Source organism: Hylobates moloch, unplaced genomic scaffold (genome assembly GCF_009828535.3).
Source record: "Hylobates moloch isolate HMO894 unplaced genomic scaffold, HMol_V3 SCAFFOLD_33, whole genome shotgun sequence".
Classification (NCBI taxonomy): Eukaryota; Metazoa; Chordata; class Mammalia; order Primates; family Hylobatidae; genus Hylobates; species Hylobates moloch.
Window position 1 is genome coordinate 2,660,603 of NW_026652308.1, and position 15,722 is coordinate 2,676,324.

The following is a 15,722-nucleotide window of genomic DNA, read 5'->3' on the forward strand; positions in this document are numbered from 1 at the left end:
CACAGGTAACACCACACAAAGGGCAGGCTGAGGTGTGTGTTGTGTCTTATGCCACTTCCTCGCTGCGTGGCACCCAGACAAAGGTGACCTACAGCTGAGAAAGGCATGTCTCCAAAAATGGGGCCACTGGAGTTCAGGCAAGAGAGGCCAAAATCCTACCTAAGATGCTGGGGCCAATTGGCCCATCATGGAGCATCCTGAAAAACGTGGCCACCACAATACCAAAGGACTACAGCGACTGCCACACACCCCCACCCAAACAATCTGCCAATCTTTCTTGCCGACTCCAAATACTGGGATATTATCCAGTGTTGATAATTTGTAGGCAAAAGAATGGTCTCACATGGTTTTATCATATTTTTATTCATGGAGATTGACCATTTTCACATATTTGCAGAGCATGTATATTTCTTTTTTTTTTTTTTTGAGACGGAGTCTTGCTCTGTCACTCAGGCTGGAGTGTAGTGGCATGATCTTGGCTCACTGCAACCTCTGCCTCCTGGGTTCAAGCGATTCTCTTGCCTCAGCGTCCTGAGTAGCTGGGAGTACAGGCATGCCTGTACACCACGCCTGGCTAATTTTTGTATTTTTAGTAGAGACAGGGTTTCACCATGTTGGTCAGGCTAGTCTCAAACTCCTGACCTCGTGATCCACCTACCTCGGCTTCCCAAAGTGCTGGGATCACAGGCGTGAGCCACCGCGCACGGCCATGAGCATGTGTATTTCTTCTTCTGAGACCAGCCCGTTTACATCCTTGGTCCACCTGCCCCCGGGGATATTTCTGACTGGTTCACAGGTATTTAGTACGATGGATACTAATCCTTTGTAATATATTTTCTCCTCTTTTCCCCGTCATTTGTCTTTCAATTTTGTTTGTGTTGTCTTACACAAAAAGCTTTAGTTTCACAAGGGCCCACGTGTGGCTCTTCCTTTGGCTTCTGGGTTTCGTGTTATGCTCAGAATCTCTTGCACTGAGATGATTCAGCTGCTGCCTCAGACGTTCTGAGAAACAACGGCCACAACACTTGCAGCGGCAGCAAAACATGCTTATTCAAAAGAAAATGTTTATTTTAAAAAGAAGAACTATCACTCCCCAGCATTTATTTAAATATTAATAGAGACGAGTAAAAATTTCAAATGGTATAACAAGAATAACAGCTTTATAGTCACAGATGGTCAGATGCTGACAAACAAGAAAGAGGGTCTATGTACGTTGAGATTTGGTTGTTATGAGAATGCATACGAAGGCTTAAGAAACGGTCTATTTATAGGCTTTGGTGGAGCCATAATCCCCAATTTGCTATTGGCTCCTGATGTCGCTTGAGAAGTATGTGAGGCTGAACTGGATCCAATGATGCTGGAGGATTTCGTTTTGGAAGATATCTTGCTACATGTCGCAGACCCCCTGAAATGTGACAAAGAAAAAAATCAAAATGTTAAATGAAACCAAAAATGAATGACCTTCTTCCTCTCAACCTGCACAGAGCTACGATACCACTTCCCTGGGCCTAATGTGTCCTCGTGCATTTTCTGCCCACGAACCCCCTAGGTAAGGTAAGTTTCCTTTACTACTTATGGAATAAAGGACTGCTGCCCTTCATATAAATGTGTTCCGGATTTGTCTTTCTGACATGTGAAGGACTGTTTCTTAATTTTCTGACTTGTGACCAACCCACCGCCGCTCTCTCCACCCACACCTTCGGCAGCCTACAACCAGAGGCTACAAGAGGGGCTGAGGTCCACACGTCCTCATCTATTCTGACCAAATAAAAGTGAAACACCTTGCTGTAAGGCCCCAGCTCCCTGCTGACAGGCACCCCGGAATGACTGGACTTGCACAGTCCGGAGCAAGGCAGCTGTGGGGTGAGCACGCGTGGGGTGGAGCTGGGTGGCCAGGAGTGGCAAAGCTGGGCGTCTTCCCGGCCAGCCCCAGGGAGGCTGCAGATGCGGCCCTCTGTCAGGGCCGTGTCCAGCAGCTCCCTGGCTCACCTGCCTACACCCAGAGATCTGCCAGCTCTCCCTCCCACTCGCTGCCTTCTAAAGCCAAGGAAGAAGCCGCCACAGCCGATTACCAAGTCCTTCCAGCATCTCGCTTTCCTTGCAGACCTTAAGATAACAGCTCCCTTCCCACCCCTAAATGAAATAAAAACAAACAAAACCATGGGGCCGGCATGTTTACAGTGATGACCGTGGGCAGCATTACCCGCAGAAGCCTTTCCTGCTGCTCTGTAACCAGGCTGATGTCAGGCCCAACATTAATTCCATGGCATCAGGGCATACAAGTAGCCTCCCGTCTGAATTGAGGGTATAGAGCCACAGCCTGTGGGTAATGACATTCTGGTGGAGCTCCATGACTTAAACTCTGGCTCCAAGGCAATTTTACTGCAGAACTGGCAGAGATCTGCTAAACTGGCAGAGATGCAGCCTGAAGTTTCCCTATGCTGATTTCCTGCTGAGAAATTAAGCCCAGAGAGAAAACCTGCTGTTTATGTTGATTTACAGAATGAATCTGCCAATAGCAGCCTCCATTTCACCTGGGCCATCCATTTACTCCCACTCAGAGAGCCCAGAACACAACTGGTTCATTGTGTGTTGTTCTGAAGATGTAAAACTCCGAGGGTAGGGTGGGGAGGTGAGGTTGCTGGCAGAGAGCCACATTTATTCTTTCACTGCACAGGGACTCTCAGTCCGGGGAGCAGACTGGGTCCATGGAAAGGAGAGTGGAGCAAAAAGAGGCTGCTCCAAGGGTAACACAAAGTCACACAGTGCACTGGCTTTAGCTGGTAGGGCTTAAAAAAGAATCCCATCTTGGCTGGGCACAGTGGCTCACGCCTGTCATCCCAGCACTTTGGGAGCCGAGGTGAGTAGATCACCTGGGTTCAGGAGTTCGAGACCAGCCTGGCCAACATGGTGAAACCCCATCTAAAAATACAAAAATTAGCCCAGCGTGGTGGCGTGCACCCATAATCTCAGCTACTTGGGAGGCTGAGGCAGGAGAATAGCTTGAACCCGGGAGGCAGAGGTTGCAGTGAGCCGAGATGGTGCCACTGCACTCAGCCTGGGTGACAAGAGCGAAACTCCAAAACAACAACAACAAATCCCATCTTAAGCACCCAGGCTCACTGAAAGCAAGCATGGAAATGGGTACGAGCGTGAGCTTTACTGCTTCTCATCAGATTACGTTCCAGGTGATGCTGCAAAGTGCTTCACTCTAACAAAAGTTGTGAAAATTAAATAAGGGAGCCAATAGCAATATGGTTTGCTTTGTTCTAATACATAAAAATGAGATGGGAGACCAGGCATGTTTTTTAGGAGTCTCCACAGGCAACATGCAGAAGTGAACGTGCTCCGGGCAGGTGTGGGCAGGCCAGTGTCCGCTTCTACCTTTGAAATTGAGACCAGGCAGGGTTGGCCTCTGATAAGCCCTCCCCAGGCCAGGCCTAAGCTTCCTCTTCAAAAACCCGGGGTGTTGAGCCAGATGCCTTTTAAGGTCTCCGGCTCTGTGTGAGTTACTGAGGAAATGAGTATTTCCCAAAGCGGAGGAATAAATGATGGAAATAAGAAAATATCCTCACTGAAGAACATTTACTGATCACTTGCGCACTCAAAATCACAAAATTAAACTAACGTTTTCTAATGCCTTTAATTTTGGTACTCTGGCAGGAGGATTAGCACATACAAGATTTTATTTATGGACTTAACAAGAAAATGACAATTTGGTAATGTCTGCCTTCCTTTCTCTTTCCCCACTCAGTTTTTGTTTTTTATTACTCAGAAGGACAAGAGGTAGAAAAACTGCAAAAGAAAACACAACAGCTTGCAAAAGTTGACTGTGGACTTTTTTTTGGTTTCTTTTTTCTGCAAGCAATTCTGTTACAATATACAGTTACTTTGGGGACACGTTCTCAAGACTGATGCAATGGTCTCCCTCCTGCCAGGCCTAACCTACTAGCCAGAAGGCAGAGGGTGCCCTGGCAGAAAACCACAAAGGGGCTATCAGAAACAATGTAATTATGAAGAAAGAAGGACACTGCCAAGATCATCACACAGATCAGACCATGCTATCTTTGTTGTTCCCCTGGTGTGCAGAAAGCGCCCAGAACAGACATGTCCCAGACGAGCGGCCCAGGAAAACGTGGGAAGGGGAAGACAGAAGCCATTTACGCAACCCCTAAACAGGCCTGGCTTGACTGAACTTTTGGTTTCTCTGTTGTGGCTTCTTCTCGCTACCCCTGCAAAGGCTGGGAGGTCGATTCTCCCAGGTGTTAATGAAAGGCAGGGAGTGTGCATGCGCCTCAAGGTGGAGATCCATGGGATTCTGCAGCAATAAAAGCAGTGGAGCAAGTACTGACAGAATCGTAAAAGCCACGAGGACACAAAACCCTTTGTTATTTATTCAGCTACTGTATGATTTATAGGATTTTAGGTGGAAAAGTCCCTTAAGAAGAGCAATCATCCCAAACAAGCAAACAAATATCTAAGGGAAGATCAACATGGAAGACATCTTTACAAACAAGAAACATCAGTCAGGCTGAGTGCGGTGCCTCACGTCTGTAATCCAGCACTTTGGGGAGACCAAAGTGGGCTGATCACTTGAGCTCAGGAGTTTGAGACCAGCCTGGGCAACATGGGGAAACCCCATCTGTACAAAAAATACAAAAATTAGCCAGGAGTAATGGTATACACCTGGAGTCCCAGCTACTCAGGAGGCTGAGGTGGGAGGATCACTTGAGTACAGGAGGCAGAGGTTGCAGTGAGCCGAGATTGCGCCACTGCACTCTAGCCTGGGCAACAGAGCCAGACTTTGTCCCCAAATTAAAAAAAAAAAAAAAAAGAAAGAAAACTTTAGTCATAACTATTAGTCAGTAGATATTTTAAACATCTGAAGCAAATATTTTTTGTTGTTTCTTGAAGCAAATATTTTTGTTTTGGATGAAACCTTAATTGTCACTCCATTAACAACTGTCACTCCATTAGCAATATTTAATAATGGCTTATTTTAATAAATCCTTCAAAGCAAGGCAGAGCTGTTGCACTTTTGTCCTTTCTTCCCTTGTTCCCTGTATTGCAAAAGATGTCACAAAACATACCCCTTTGCCTTGGAACCACTGGAAGCAGTTTTTCTCCTCTTAGACCTTTGGGAGGCTGGCATCTTTTTCCTCTTCCTTTCATTTCTGGTTTTACTTGCAAAGTAGTGGGAAGATACGGGTATTTCCTTGTCGAGCTCCTCAGTGGCACTTCTTCCGGGGACTCTGCTGCTGGACAGGCTTATCCCTGGGGAACTGTCTTCAGCTACAAATGGAAAATGCAGATGTTTACAGGTGATGTCGCACTGGTCCATGTGTTTTTAGTGTATATGAAGAGACACACTGCAGGGGCCCATTTTAGCAGATACCTAGCTGCTTCCCTGCCATATGGATTCAACAATTCAGCAAGAACCAAACCTTTTTTTACTTCACAAAGCCCCAAAGTGTTCAATGGCAATTCATTTTTAACAAAAGAGAATCAGAATTCATTTAAAAAATTTGTGATAGTCTTGAAGTTAACTAGAGACATGAGGTTTAACTCATACTGTCGCATATGGCCTGTGTTCCTGTTGTTGATTGGGCAATTAGTTCTGGTAGGCAATTCAAAAAGTATCAAGTGCTATAAAGATGGCAGGCAATTTTACTTATTTTAAATATGCTGAAAAAATTAGCTCAATATAAGGGAAACAAACAGTCCTGTATCTCATCTTTGAACAATAGTTTCTTAGTAAATGAGCATAAGAAAATTCTAGACCCTATTTTACTCTTTACAGACAAAAAAACTTGTCTTTGCACAATATGGCTGAACATGTCACATATTATGCGGGAGGTGAGACTGCATGAAAGCACACATTTGCAAAGAAGATGGTAATTTCCATAAGTATTTGCATCCCAAGGCACCCAAAAAGCATGAAACCTCCCTATAGATAGGTCACACGGGGACCCAGTCTCCATTTCCTGGCTGGTCTGGCCTGTCCCACAGGCCACCCTACAGGAGCAGCATGAAGGGCACAGGACTCCACCATGGCTGCTCCAACCCTGGCTCACTGTCAAAATGTATTCGGAACAAGGCTTTTAATGGACTAATTACCATATAGAAGAATTTATGAGAACCTGACCAGGTGTGGTGGCTCATGCCTGTAACCCCAGCACTTCAGGAGGCTGAGGCGGGTGGATCACTTGAGGTCATAAGTTCGAGACTAGCCTGGCCAACATAGTGAAACCCCATCTCTACCAAAAAAATACAAAAATGAGTCAGGTGTGGTGGTGCATGGCTGTAGTCTCAGCTACTGGGGAGGCTGAGGTGGGATAATTGCTGGAACCTGGGAGGCACAGTGAGCCAAGATTGTGCCACTGAACTCCAGCCTGGAGTGAGACTCTGTCAAAAAAAAAAGAAAAAAAAAAAGCGACTGGGTAAAGAGAGAACTTGAACTATCTCATCCCATCCTGCTCATCATTTCCATCATCCTTGGGAAGACCCCCACACTGCCTGTCTGGAAGCAGGAAGAACACTGAACCGGGCTTGTTTGTTGTGTCCTATTACGTGGTGATGTTATCAGAGAGCAGAAGACTTCTGTGCTCTCAATATCACCTACAACAAAATGCTTCGTTGTTCTCCTTTTCCTCCAGTCAATGATTTCTAAAGCTGTAATGATGATGAAGCTCACGATTAGAGGTGCCACAGGACAGGCCTAACATGACTCTGGGAATGTCTGATAATGATGCACTCAGGCAGGTTCTGTCAATGACTAACAATAACAACATTCTACTTGCATGCTCATTTCTCCAAAACATTTAAACACTAGTCTTAAATTTTATCTTTAGACATGTTTGTCAGATAACATGTTCCTTCCTTGGTGGAGGAACCTGATTCACAAAGAGGCTATTGGTGGCCTGCCAAAGATCACACAGCATGACATGGTGGCAGATCTGGAACTGGCACCCAGGGCTCTGATTCCTTGAGCACTTGCATTACAGGAACCAGCAACCCCTGGGCCCAAAGGTCCCCTTTTGGATACTATGAGTAAGTTTAGAACTGGCACCCACAGGGGGCATAAGCACTAGTGTCCTCTCAGAGGTGACTGGCACACCACTGGGGGCTGACTTGGATGTTAGTGTGACGAGGTGTAGGAAGCATTCACACAACCCGGAAACTGCATCATTCTAATTCAGTGAGATGCATTACTTCACATTAAACAGGCTTTTAGAGAACACATATGGCTGTATACTAACCTGGAGATGTCCATTCAGAGTATTTCTGTAATACTGAAATCACTTCCGCACCATATTTTTCCAGTTTGTCTTCAGTAACACCATCAATTTGAAGCAAAACCTCAGGATCAGAAGATAAAGATTCTGTGCAAAGGCATAAAATTAGGAATTTAAATTATCACCCATAGAAAACCCACTGAATTCATGCTCATTCACGCATTCAGCACATGTCTGCTAAGTGCCAACTAACTGCAGGGTACTGGGAACACAGGCCAATTTCGTAAAAGGCAAAGTTAGCACCTCAGAGGCAGCAGACAGGCACAGAGGGCAGGAACCCACCATCCAATTCCAGCGGCATAGGCCAGGGCAGAGCAAGGGCAAGAGCCAGGGCAGGAGGAAGCTGAGGGTGGGACCTGTGCCAAGTGCGTGGAGTGGAGCAGACCTGCTCTTGCCCACTGTTTGCATGGCCAATACTCATCTAGCTGAGACTGGTGTGCCCTCTCTTGACTGAGAACGCTGCATTTCTATTTCCAGCTCCAGCCTCTTCTCTGCACTACAGACTTGTATACCCCACCCTAGATGGCATAACCAAATGGTTACTTCCTCCAGCACAAACTTTTCTTCCTCCATTCTTTCCCCATGTGGGTTGAGGCAACAAGCAGCCGGCTGAGTCCTCTGCATAGAGGTCGCATATCAGTCTTGCAGCTAGACAAGCCTGTCATTTGAAGGTCACCCTGGCTGCTGTATAAGAACTTGACTATAAAGGAAAGAGTAGAATCCGGGAGCCTGGTGGAAGCCATTGCAGGAGCGAGTGAGGATGGAGTGAACTGGAATGCAGTAGTGGAGACACAGTGAAGCAAAGTTTGGGTGAGTTTTGGAGGCTGGCTCTGTAGGACTGACTGATGCACTGGCTCTGGGTAGTGAGGGAGTAATCATTCCTATGTATTTGAGCTGAGCAAAGAGTGGATTTCAAATCCTTTCCCATCTGTGATTTTCACATCATTCCCAAGTTTAGAGGAAAAGCAAGAGACTGTGGACAGAACAGAAGGTTTATGAAGGGGGTTTAATGGAAGATAAAGCAGGAAAGGCAGGAAGAAATGTAGACCCTTGATTAAATGTATACTTTATCTGGGAAGCTGTTGTAGTTTTACCAGTTTTTGAAAGATTGAAATGTACATCACATTCACAGCTGGAGGTAAGGAGGACAGTTAAGAAACTACACTAATCGCCTAGAAATAACATATCATAAAATACCAAATTTCATCAATTCCAAGACACACACCTTTTCACAATTTAGCATTCCTGAGGTCAAGATGTGTCTTAAGAACTGCTGATGGCTAAATGGCAGCTGCCTTGCGGTTGTTACTGCTCATGCTTGTGAGAACTTAGTCATAGCTATTAGTACTGTCAGCATGTCAACAAAGTGACTGCACTGTTTGTACCTCATGTATTGAGTCTAACTGCCATGACATGTCTTCAAAAAGACTATACTGTGATTAGCATTAAAAAAGTGATTGTGAATGCAGAAAAGTTCTGAAACAGAGTAGCAGGGAATACATTTGGCATTAAGAAAAGCACTATCTGGCTGAGCGTGGTAGCTCATGCCTGTAATCCCAATACTTTGGGAGGCTGAGACAGGGCGGATTGCTTCAGCCTAAGAGTATGAGACCAGTCTGGGTAACAGTGAGGCCCTGTCTCTGCAAAAAAATAAAAAAGCTAGCCAAGCATGGTGGTACATGCCTGTAGTTCCAGCTACTCAGAAAGCTGGGGTAGGAGGATCACTTGAGGCCAGGAGGTCTAGACTGCAGTGAGCTGTGTTCAACCACTGCACCCAGCCTGGGTGACAGCATAAGATCTTATCTCCAAAAAAACAAAACAAAGCAAAACATAAAAAACCCAAGCACTATTTGTCTCTGAGGACACATGCCCACAATTCCATAGTTTCTCGCAAGTACAACCAAGTACTTTACGTGACCTAAGAAAGAAGATGCCCGAAGTAGATGAGGCAGCATTACATTTTTGTTACTGAGAGATGTACAACCTTCTGTTGACACCTTCTGGTATCATCAAGAAACCACCACCTTCAAAACAGAACTGATAACAGAGGTTTCGATTAAATCCTGGGGAAAATAGTGGAACACTCTGGAAATGCCTTATGGCTAATGAGAATGTTAGTGATGACATAGGGAAAAACAAAGACATGGACAACTCAGTCAAAAAGTGACTCAGAAGAGTCAGGCTTTGAATATGAACTTTTGTAAGTACCTACAGTAATTTGATTATATGTATTTTTCATACAGGCACAGAGCTGTGGATAATAAAAATCAATGTCTAAATCAGTAAAAAACAATTCTTTCAATAAAAGCACTGTGTCATAGTTTAATTAGCAGAATTTTTTCTTCCTTAATAGTCCATAAAGTAACAGTATCTTAATATAGTTGGCATCTTAGAGTCAGTGAAATATTGTAATGACCGATTATGGTAGGAGAGGGAATGAAGAAGAGAGAAGGTGATGATTATGAGATTTTATGAAGAAGAACATGGAAGGTAATATAGCCCAGTTGGTCAACTATATGAAGACGTTGTTTTCCAGGAACTCTACTACTGAAATTCTGGGTTGGGCTATCTGCCCATGGAAATAACTCAGACCAGTAAGTATTTATTAACTAAAGACATAGCAGTGTGCTATATCCAGATTCAAGGAAGCATAAAACATAATCTCTTCATAAGGAAACTAGCTCTTCAGATTTTTTTTTTTTTTTTTTTTTTTTTGAGATGGAGTCTCGCTCTGTCGCCCAGGCTGGAGGGCAGTGGCACGATCTTGGCTCACTGCAACCTCCACCCCCTGGGTTCAAGCAATTCTCCTGCCTCAGGTTCCCAAGCAGCTGGGATTACAAGCGCCCGCCACCATGCCCAGCTAATTTTTGTATTCTTAGTAGAGACGGGGTTTTACCATGTTGGCCAGGCTAGTCTCGAACTCCTGACCTCAGGCAATCTGCCCACTTCGGCCTCCCAAAGTGTAGGGATTACAGGCGTGAGCCACGGCGCCCAGCCCATTACAATATTACAATTGGTCATTACAATATTTCACTGACTCTAAGATGCCAACTATATTAAGATACTGTTACTTTATGGACTATTAAGGAAGAAAAAATTCTGCTAATTAAACTATGACACAGTGCTTTTATTGAAATAATTTTTTTACTGATTTGGACATTGATTTTTATTATCCACAGCTTTGTGCCTATATGAAAAATACATATAACCAAAGTAAATGGTGGGCGCATGCCCGTAATCCCAGCTACTCGGGAGGTTGAGGCAGGAGAATCGTTTGAACCCAGGAGGCGGAGGTTGCAGATATTTGTACATAACACAGCTAAACACTATAAAGCAGGCAAATAATCAGCACAAATAATGAAGTAATGTCTGGTTTTAGAAATTACAATAATCCGGCCAGACGCGGTGGCATGCCTGTAATCCTAGCACTTTGGGAGGCTGAGGCGGGCGGATCACCTGAGGTCAGGAGTTCGAGACTAGCCTGGCCAACATGATGAAGCCCTGCCTCCCGGGTTCAAGTGATTTTCCTGCCTCAGTCTCCCAAGTAGCTAGGATTACAGGCACCCACCACCACGCCCGGCTGATTTTTTGTATTTTTAGTAGAGACGGGTTTTGCCATCTTGGGCAGGCTGATCTTGAACTCCTGACCTCATGATCCACCTGCCTCGGCCTCCCAAAGTGCTGGGACTACAGGTGTGAGCCACCGCGTCCGGCCAGATCATTGTAATTTCTAAAACCAGACATCAATTCATTATTTGTGCCGATTATTTGCTTGCCTTATAGTGTTTAGCTGTGTTATGTACAAATATCTGCAACTTCTGCCTCCTGGGTTCAAGCTAGTCTCCTGCCTCAACCTCCTGAGTAGCTGGGATTACAGGCATGCACCCACCATTTACTTTGATTATATGTATTTTTCAAATGGGCACAGAGCTGTAATTAAAATTATACCATATATAACATATATAGGGTACCATTATACCATATATAACAAAGTACTATATATATGTTAAAGAACGTATTTTATCTTAAGAATGAGTTTAATATTCAATGGTCTTTAGATGTCCTTAAAAAAAAAAGAGAGTTTCGACCGCACGTGATAGCTCACACCTGTAATCCCAGAACTTTGGGAGGCTGAGGTGGGTGGATCACCTGAGGTCGGGAGTTTGAGACCAGCCTGACCAACATGGAGAAACCCTGTCTCTACTAAAAATACAAAATTAGCCGGGCATGGTGGCACATGCCTGTAATCCTAGCTACTTGGGAGGCTGAGGCAGGAGAATCGCTTGAACCTGGGAGGTGGAGGTTGTGATGAGCTGAGATCGCGCCACTGCACTCCAGCCTGGGCAATAAGAGTGAAACTTCGTCTCAAAAACAAACAAAAAAAGAGTAAGTTTCAATTGTTTCTCTGAGATTTTAATCCAGAGATTAAATAAAAATAATTAAAACAACTGAGGCCAGGCTCAGTGGCTCACGCCTATCTGTAATCCCAGCACTCTGGCAGTCTAAGGTGGGAGGATCGCTTGAAGCCAAGAGTTCGAGACCCGACTGGGCAACATGGTGAAACTCTGTCTCTACGAAAAAATACAAAAATTAGCTGGGCATGCTGGTATGTACCTGTAGTCCCAGCTACTTGGGAAATTGAGGCGGGAGGATCACTTGAGCCCAGGAGGTTGAGGCTGCAGTGAGCCATGATCATGCCACAGCACTCCAGCCCGGGTGACACAGTGAGACCCCGTCTCAAAACAAACCCCAAAAAGAAACAAACCACTGAGATATATTTATCACTTAAGGAGTTCCCTAGCAAGATTAACTTTCGGCCTATTAATCTGTGCCACGTAACAAAGGATACATGCGTACCCACCTGCAAGCTTCTTGAGAGTGACGGTATTAAAAATATTGAAGTAATGAACACCAAAAACTTTCCCCAGAGATTTGCAGACTTCTGTAAGTTCTCCAAGACATTTTTTAACCATCTCTTCCCTCTGAGATACTTTTGCTACTAATGCTTTTTGTTTTTTCACACTGCTGGAATTTTCTGTTTCCATAAAGTCTACCTTTATGAGAGAGAAAAAAATCATAGGAGTGGGTATATGTGCACTTGTACCCATACAGGGGCTTTATTTAATGCTTAATTGCATTTTTTGGGGGTAATTCTATTCTGTCATGCAGATAGTGAGTCCACTGGGAACAGGGGCTGTGCATTCTCCATCTTTGTATCTCCAGTGTCAAGCATAGAATAGCCTCTTGATAAATGTTTCTTTAATGAATATATAAAGATTTAGTGACCTGATAACCCATTAAATTACTTTTGACAGGTGTCACATTACTTGGGTTGAATTTTAAGATCTCTTTCCAATTTAAGAAGAACAGAATATGTTCATATAGAACAGTACATATAAATTCAGTATCTATAAGCTTGGACAAAGACACTATACTTCACAATAATATATTTTGGTTCACTCATTGTGAGATAATAAAATAAACATGAACAATACTATACCTTTAAATTGCCGTTTAGTACAGTTTGGGCTTTACTTCCGAGCATCACATAAGCGATCGCTTGGTCATTGGCATTGATATATAAGTCTTCATCCAAAATCTTGTCAAGTATCAGCTTTTTAAAAAGTCTTTCGGCATTGTGTCGTGAATAAGCAGATCCTTTTCCAAATATACCTGACTGGAGTTTTGCACTCTTACTCCCTGATAAGAAGGTACAGGAAGTAAGATGAGCAAATGTAGGTATATCATCGCCCTCAAATAGAAGAGGCTAAAAAGTCATTTATGGACAGGTTTGGACAGATGCGATAGATCACAAACCCCTGGCACAGACAGTCATTTCTGTAAAATGAGAGTATTTGAGTAGAACGCTAAAATTTCTATGGTTGTATGTACTTTTCCTTATCTTTTTACAATACACATGGACAAAAAACAGCAACAAAATTATATTGGAGCAAATAAATCAAAGGAAGAGTTTACATAAACCAAAATAGCTTTCTATCACTGTGCTATGTATTAGGACAACTGTGCATTACTTATCTAGTTACAATTTTTTTTTTTTTTAGAGACAGGGTCTCACTCTATTGTGGAGGTTGGAGTGCAGTGGTGCAATCATGGTTCACTGCAGCCTCAAACTGCTGGGCTCAAGTGATCCTCCTGCCTCAGCCTCCTGACTAGCTGAGATAACAGGTGCAGGCCATCACGCCCACCTAATTTAAAAATTTTAAATATTTAAGTGCATCTAGCATTTATTAATTTTTAAATTTTTGTGGGTACACAGTAGGTGTATATATTTGTGTAGTACATGAGATATTTTGATACAGGCATATAGTGTGAAATAAGCACATCATGGAGAATGGGCCATCCATTCCCTCAGGTATTTATCCATTGAGTTGCAAACAATCCAATGACACTCTTTACATTATTTTATAATATTTAATTTTTTTGTAGAGACGAGGGTCTCACTATATTGCTCAGGCTGGTCTCTAACTCCTGGCCTCACGCCATCCTCCCACTCTGGTTTCTCACACTATTGGGATTACAGGCATGAGCCACTGAGCCTGGCTACAATCCATTTTTGACAATCAGTTTTATAAATACTATCCCTGGCCCTGGTTATCAAAACTGCTACTAGTTTATAATCCAAGTATTTAAGTCTATTCTTTTTGTCACCCTCACTAATGAAGCCTATTCAAATTCTAAAAGAAAAGCACAACACCCTATAAGATGCTCAAGGGGAGAGATGAAGACAGGAATATGTACACATACTTCCCTCTTTCTCTTACTAGCTAAGAGGCACAGTTGGCTGGATCCTTTGTTTCATTCACAAGCTGCTATGACTGCTAATGTCTTCCTTATAAACACAATTTTATTGTAACAATCTACTTAAGAGACCTTGTGACATTTATAGAAATCAGAATTAATGGTTATTATGTAAAGCTTTAGCTCTGTTTTAAAGAGTTCCAAATAATTATATTATTGTCAATTTCAAATGGCTTCTGGCTATATATCCTGAATTATTCAAAATTTTCTTTAAGTAATTTGTATCCCTGAAAGGCCACATTACAGAAACAGGACTACTGTTCTGCTAATGATAGGCTCAGTGACATGGATCAACCTTACTGCTGAGGACAACCAAGAAAGCTGGCTGAAATACAATTTTTTTTTTGAGTTAGGGTCTTGCTCTGTTGCCCAGGCTGGGGGTGCAGTGGCGGGATCACAGCTCACTGACACCTTGATCTCATGGGCGCAAGTGATCCTCCCACATCAGCCTCTGGAGTAGCTGGCACTACAGGTGCGTGCTACCACGCCTGACTAATTTTTGTATTTTTGGTAGAGACAGGGTTTCGCCAGGTTGCTCAGGCTGATCTTGAACTCCTGGGCTCAAGCAATCCGCCTGTCTTGGCCTCCCAAAGTGCTGGAATTACAGACATGGGACACTGCACCCAGCCAGAAAGGTTTATAATTAAAAGCAACATTCCCCTGACTCATCCTTCCCTTCCCCAAGGGAATCACTTTTTAAACAGTTTTTGTTTTCAGCTCTTCAGGTGGTTACCTACACACAGAAGGACCTGAAATCTTGCCTTCTGTCCAAAAAGCCTGACATTTATCTATTGCCCTTGCCCCTTTACTATGAAAGATGAGGCTTTATCTCATTCATACCATCCCCACTTTGTTTTATTCTTCTCTGAATTTTGCTAGTTATATGATATTATTGGGTCATGTACTAATTATGTTTCTAACTTTAGATAGAACTTCTGACCACTATCCCTTCCCACAATGTGAGATGTTATTAGTACCCAAGCCTTCCCTGTATGCCTTCTTTTACTTTTAGTGATTGTATTTTTACTTTTATATCATCAGTATTAACATTTACATCCTGTTCTGTCCCGTAACCATGTTTAGGTCTATATGTTGATTTCAATCGTTGTTTACATGATGACAAATTTCCTTCCCTAATTGGAACAATGTCATGACTCTTATGGAACCAAAAGGAGAATGTTTACCACATCCATGTCAAATGGATTTTTTTTCGTACATTTTACCAATTCCTCAAAGTCATGTTACAACTTTTTTTTTTTGAGATGGAGTCTTGCTCTGTCACCTAGGCTAGAGTGCAGTGGTGTGATCTCAGCTCACTGCAACCTCTGCCTCCCAGATTCAAGTGATTCTCCTGCCTCGGCCTCCTGGGATTACAGGTGCACACCATCAGTCCCAGCTAATTTTTGTATTTTTTTGTAGAGATGAGGTTTTGCCATGTTGGCCAGGCTGGTCTCGAACTCCTGACCTCAAGTGAACCACTCACTTTGGCCTCCCAAAGTACTGGGATTATAGGCATCAGCCACTGCGCCTGGCCACAACTTCCTTTGTTTTATATTTGATCTTGCTCTCTTGTATAATCTTTTTCCTGGAGTTTCTAAGGGCCTCTCT

General features: G+C 43.4%; 1 protein-coding gene across 5 annotated transcripts in view; it reads right to left on the reverse strand.

Annotated features, from left to right (window-relative positions):
* Window positions 1-352: 352 nt before the first annotated feature.
* LOC116463316 (recQ-like DNA helicase BLM) overlaps window positions 353-15,722 on the reverse strand; it is a 99,213-nt gene continuing 83,843 nt past the window's right edge. For all 5 annotated transcript variants that reach the window (XM_032146352.2, XM_058434582.1, XM_032146357.2 and 2 more), the window contains 5 exons: window positions 12,796-12,995; window positions 12,157-12,349; window positions 7,260-7,382; window positions 5,091-5,292; window positions 353-1,405 (listed from right to left, as the gene is read on the reverse strand). In XM_032146352.2, the coding sequence (XP_032002243.1) occupies window positions 1,228-1,405; window positions 5,091-5,292; window positions 7,260-7,382; window positions 12,157-12,349; window positions 12,796-12,995 (896 nt within the window). In that variant the 3' untranslated portion in view covers window positions 353-1,227. The remainder of the gene's footprint in view (window positions 1,406-5,090; window positions 5,293-7,259; window positions 7,383-12,156; window positions 12,350-12,795; window positions 12,996-15,722) is intronic.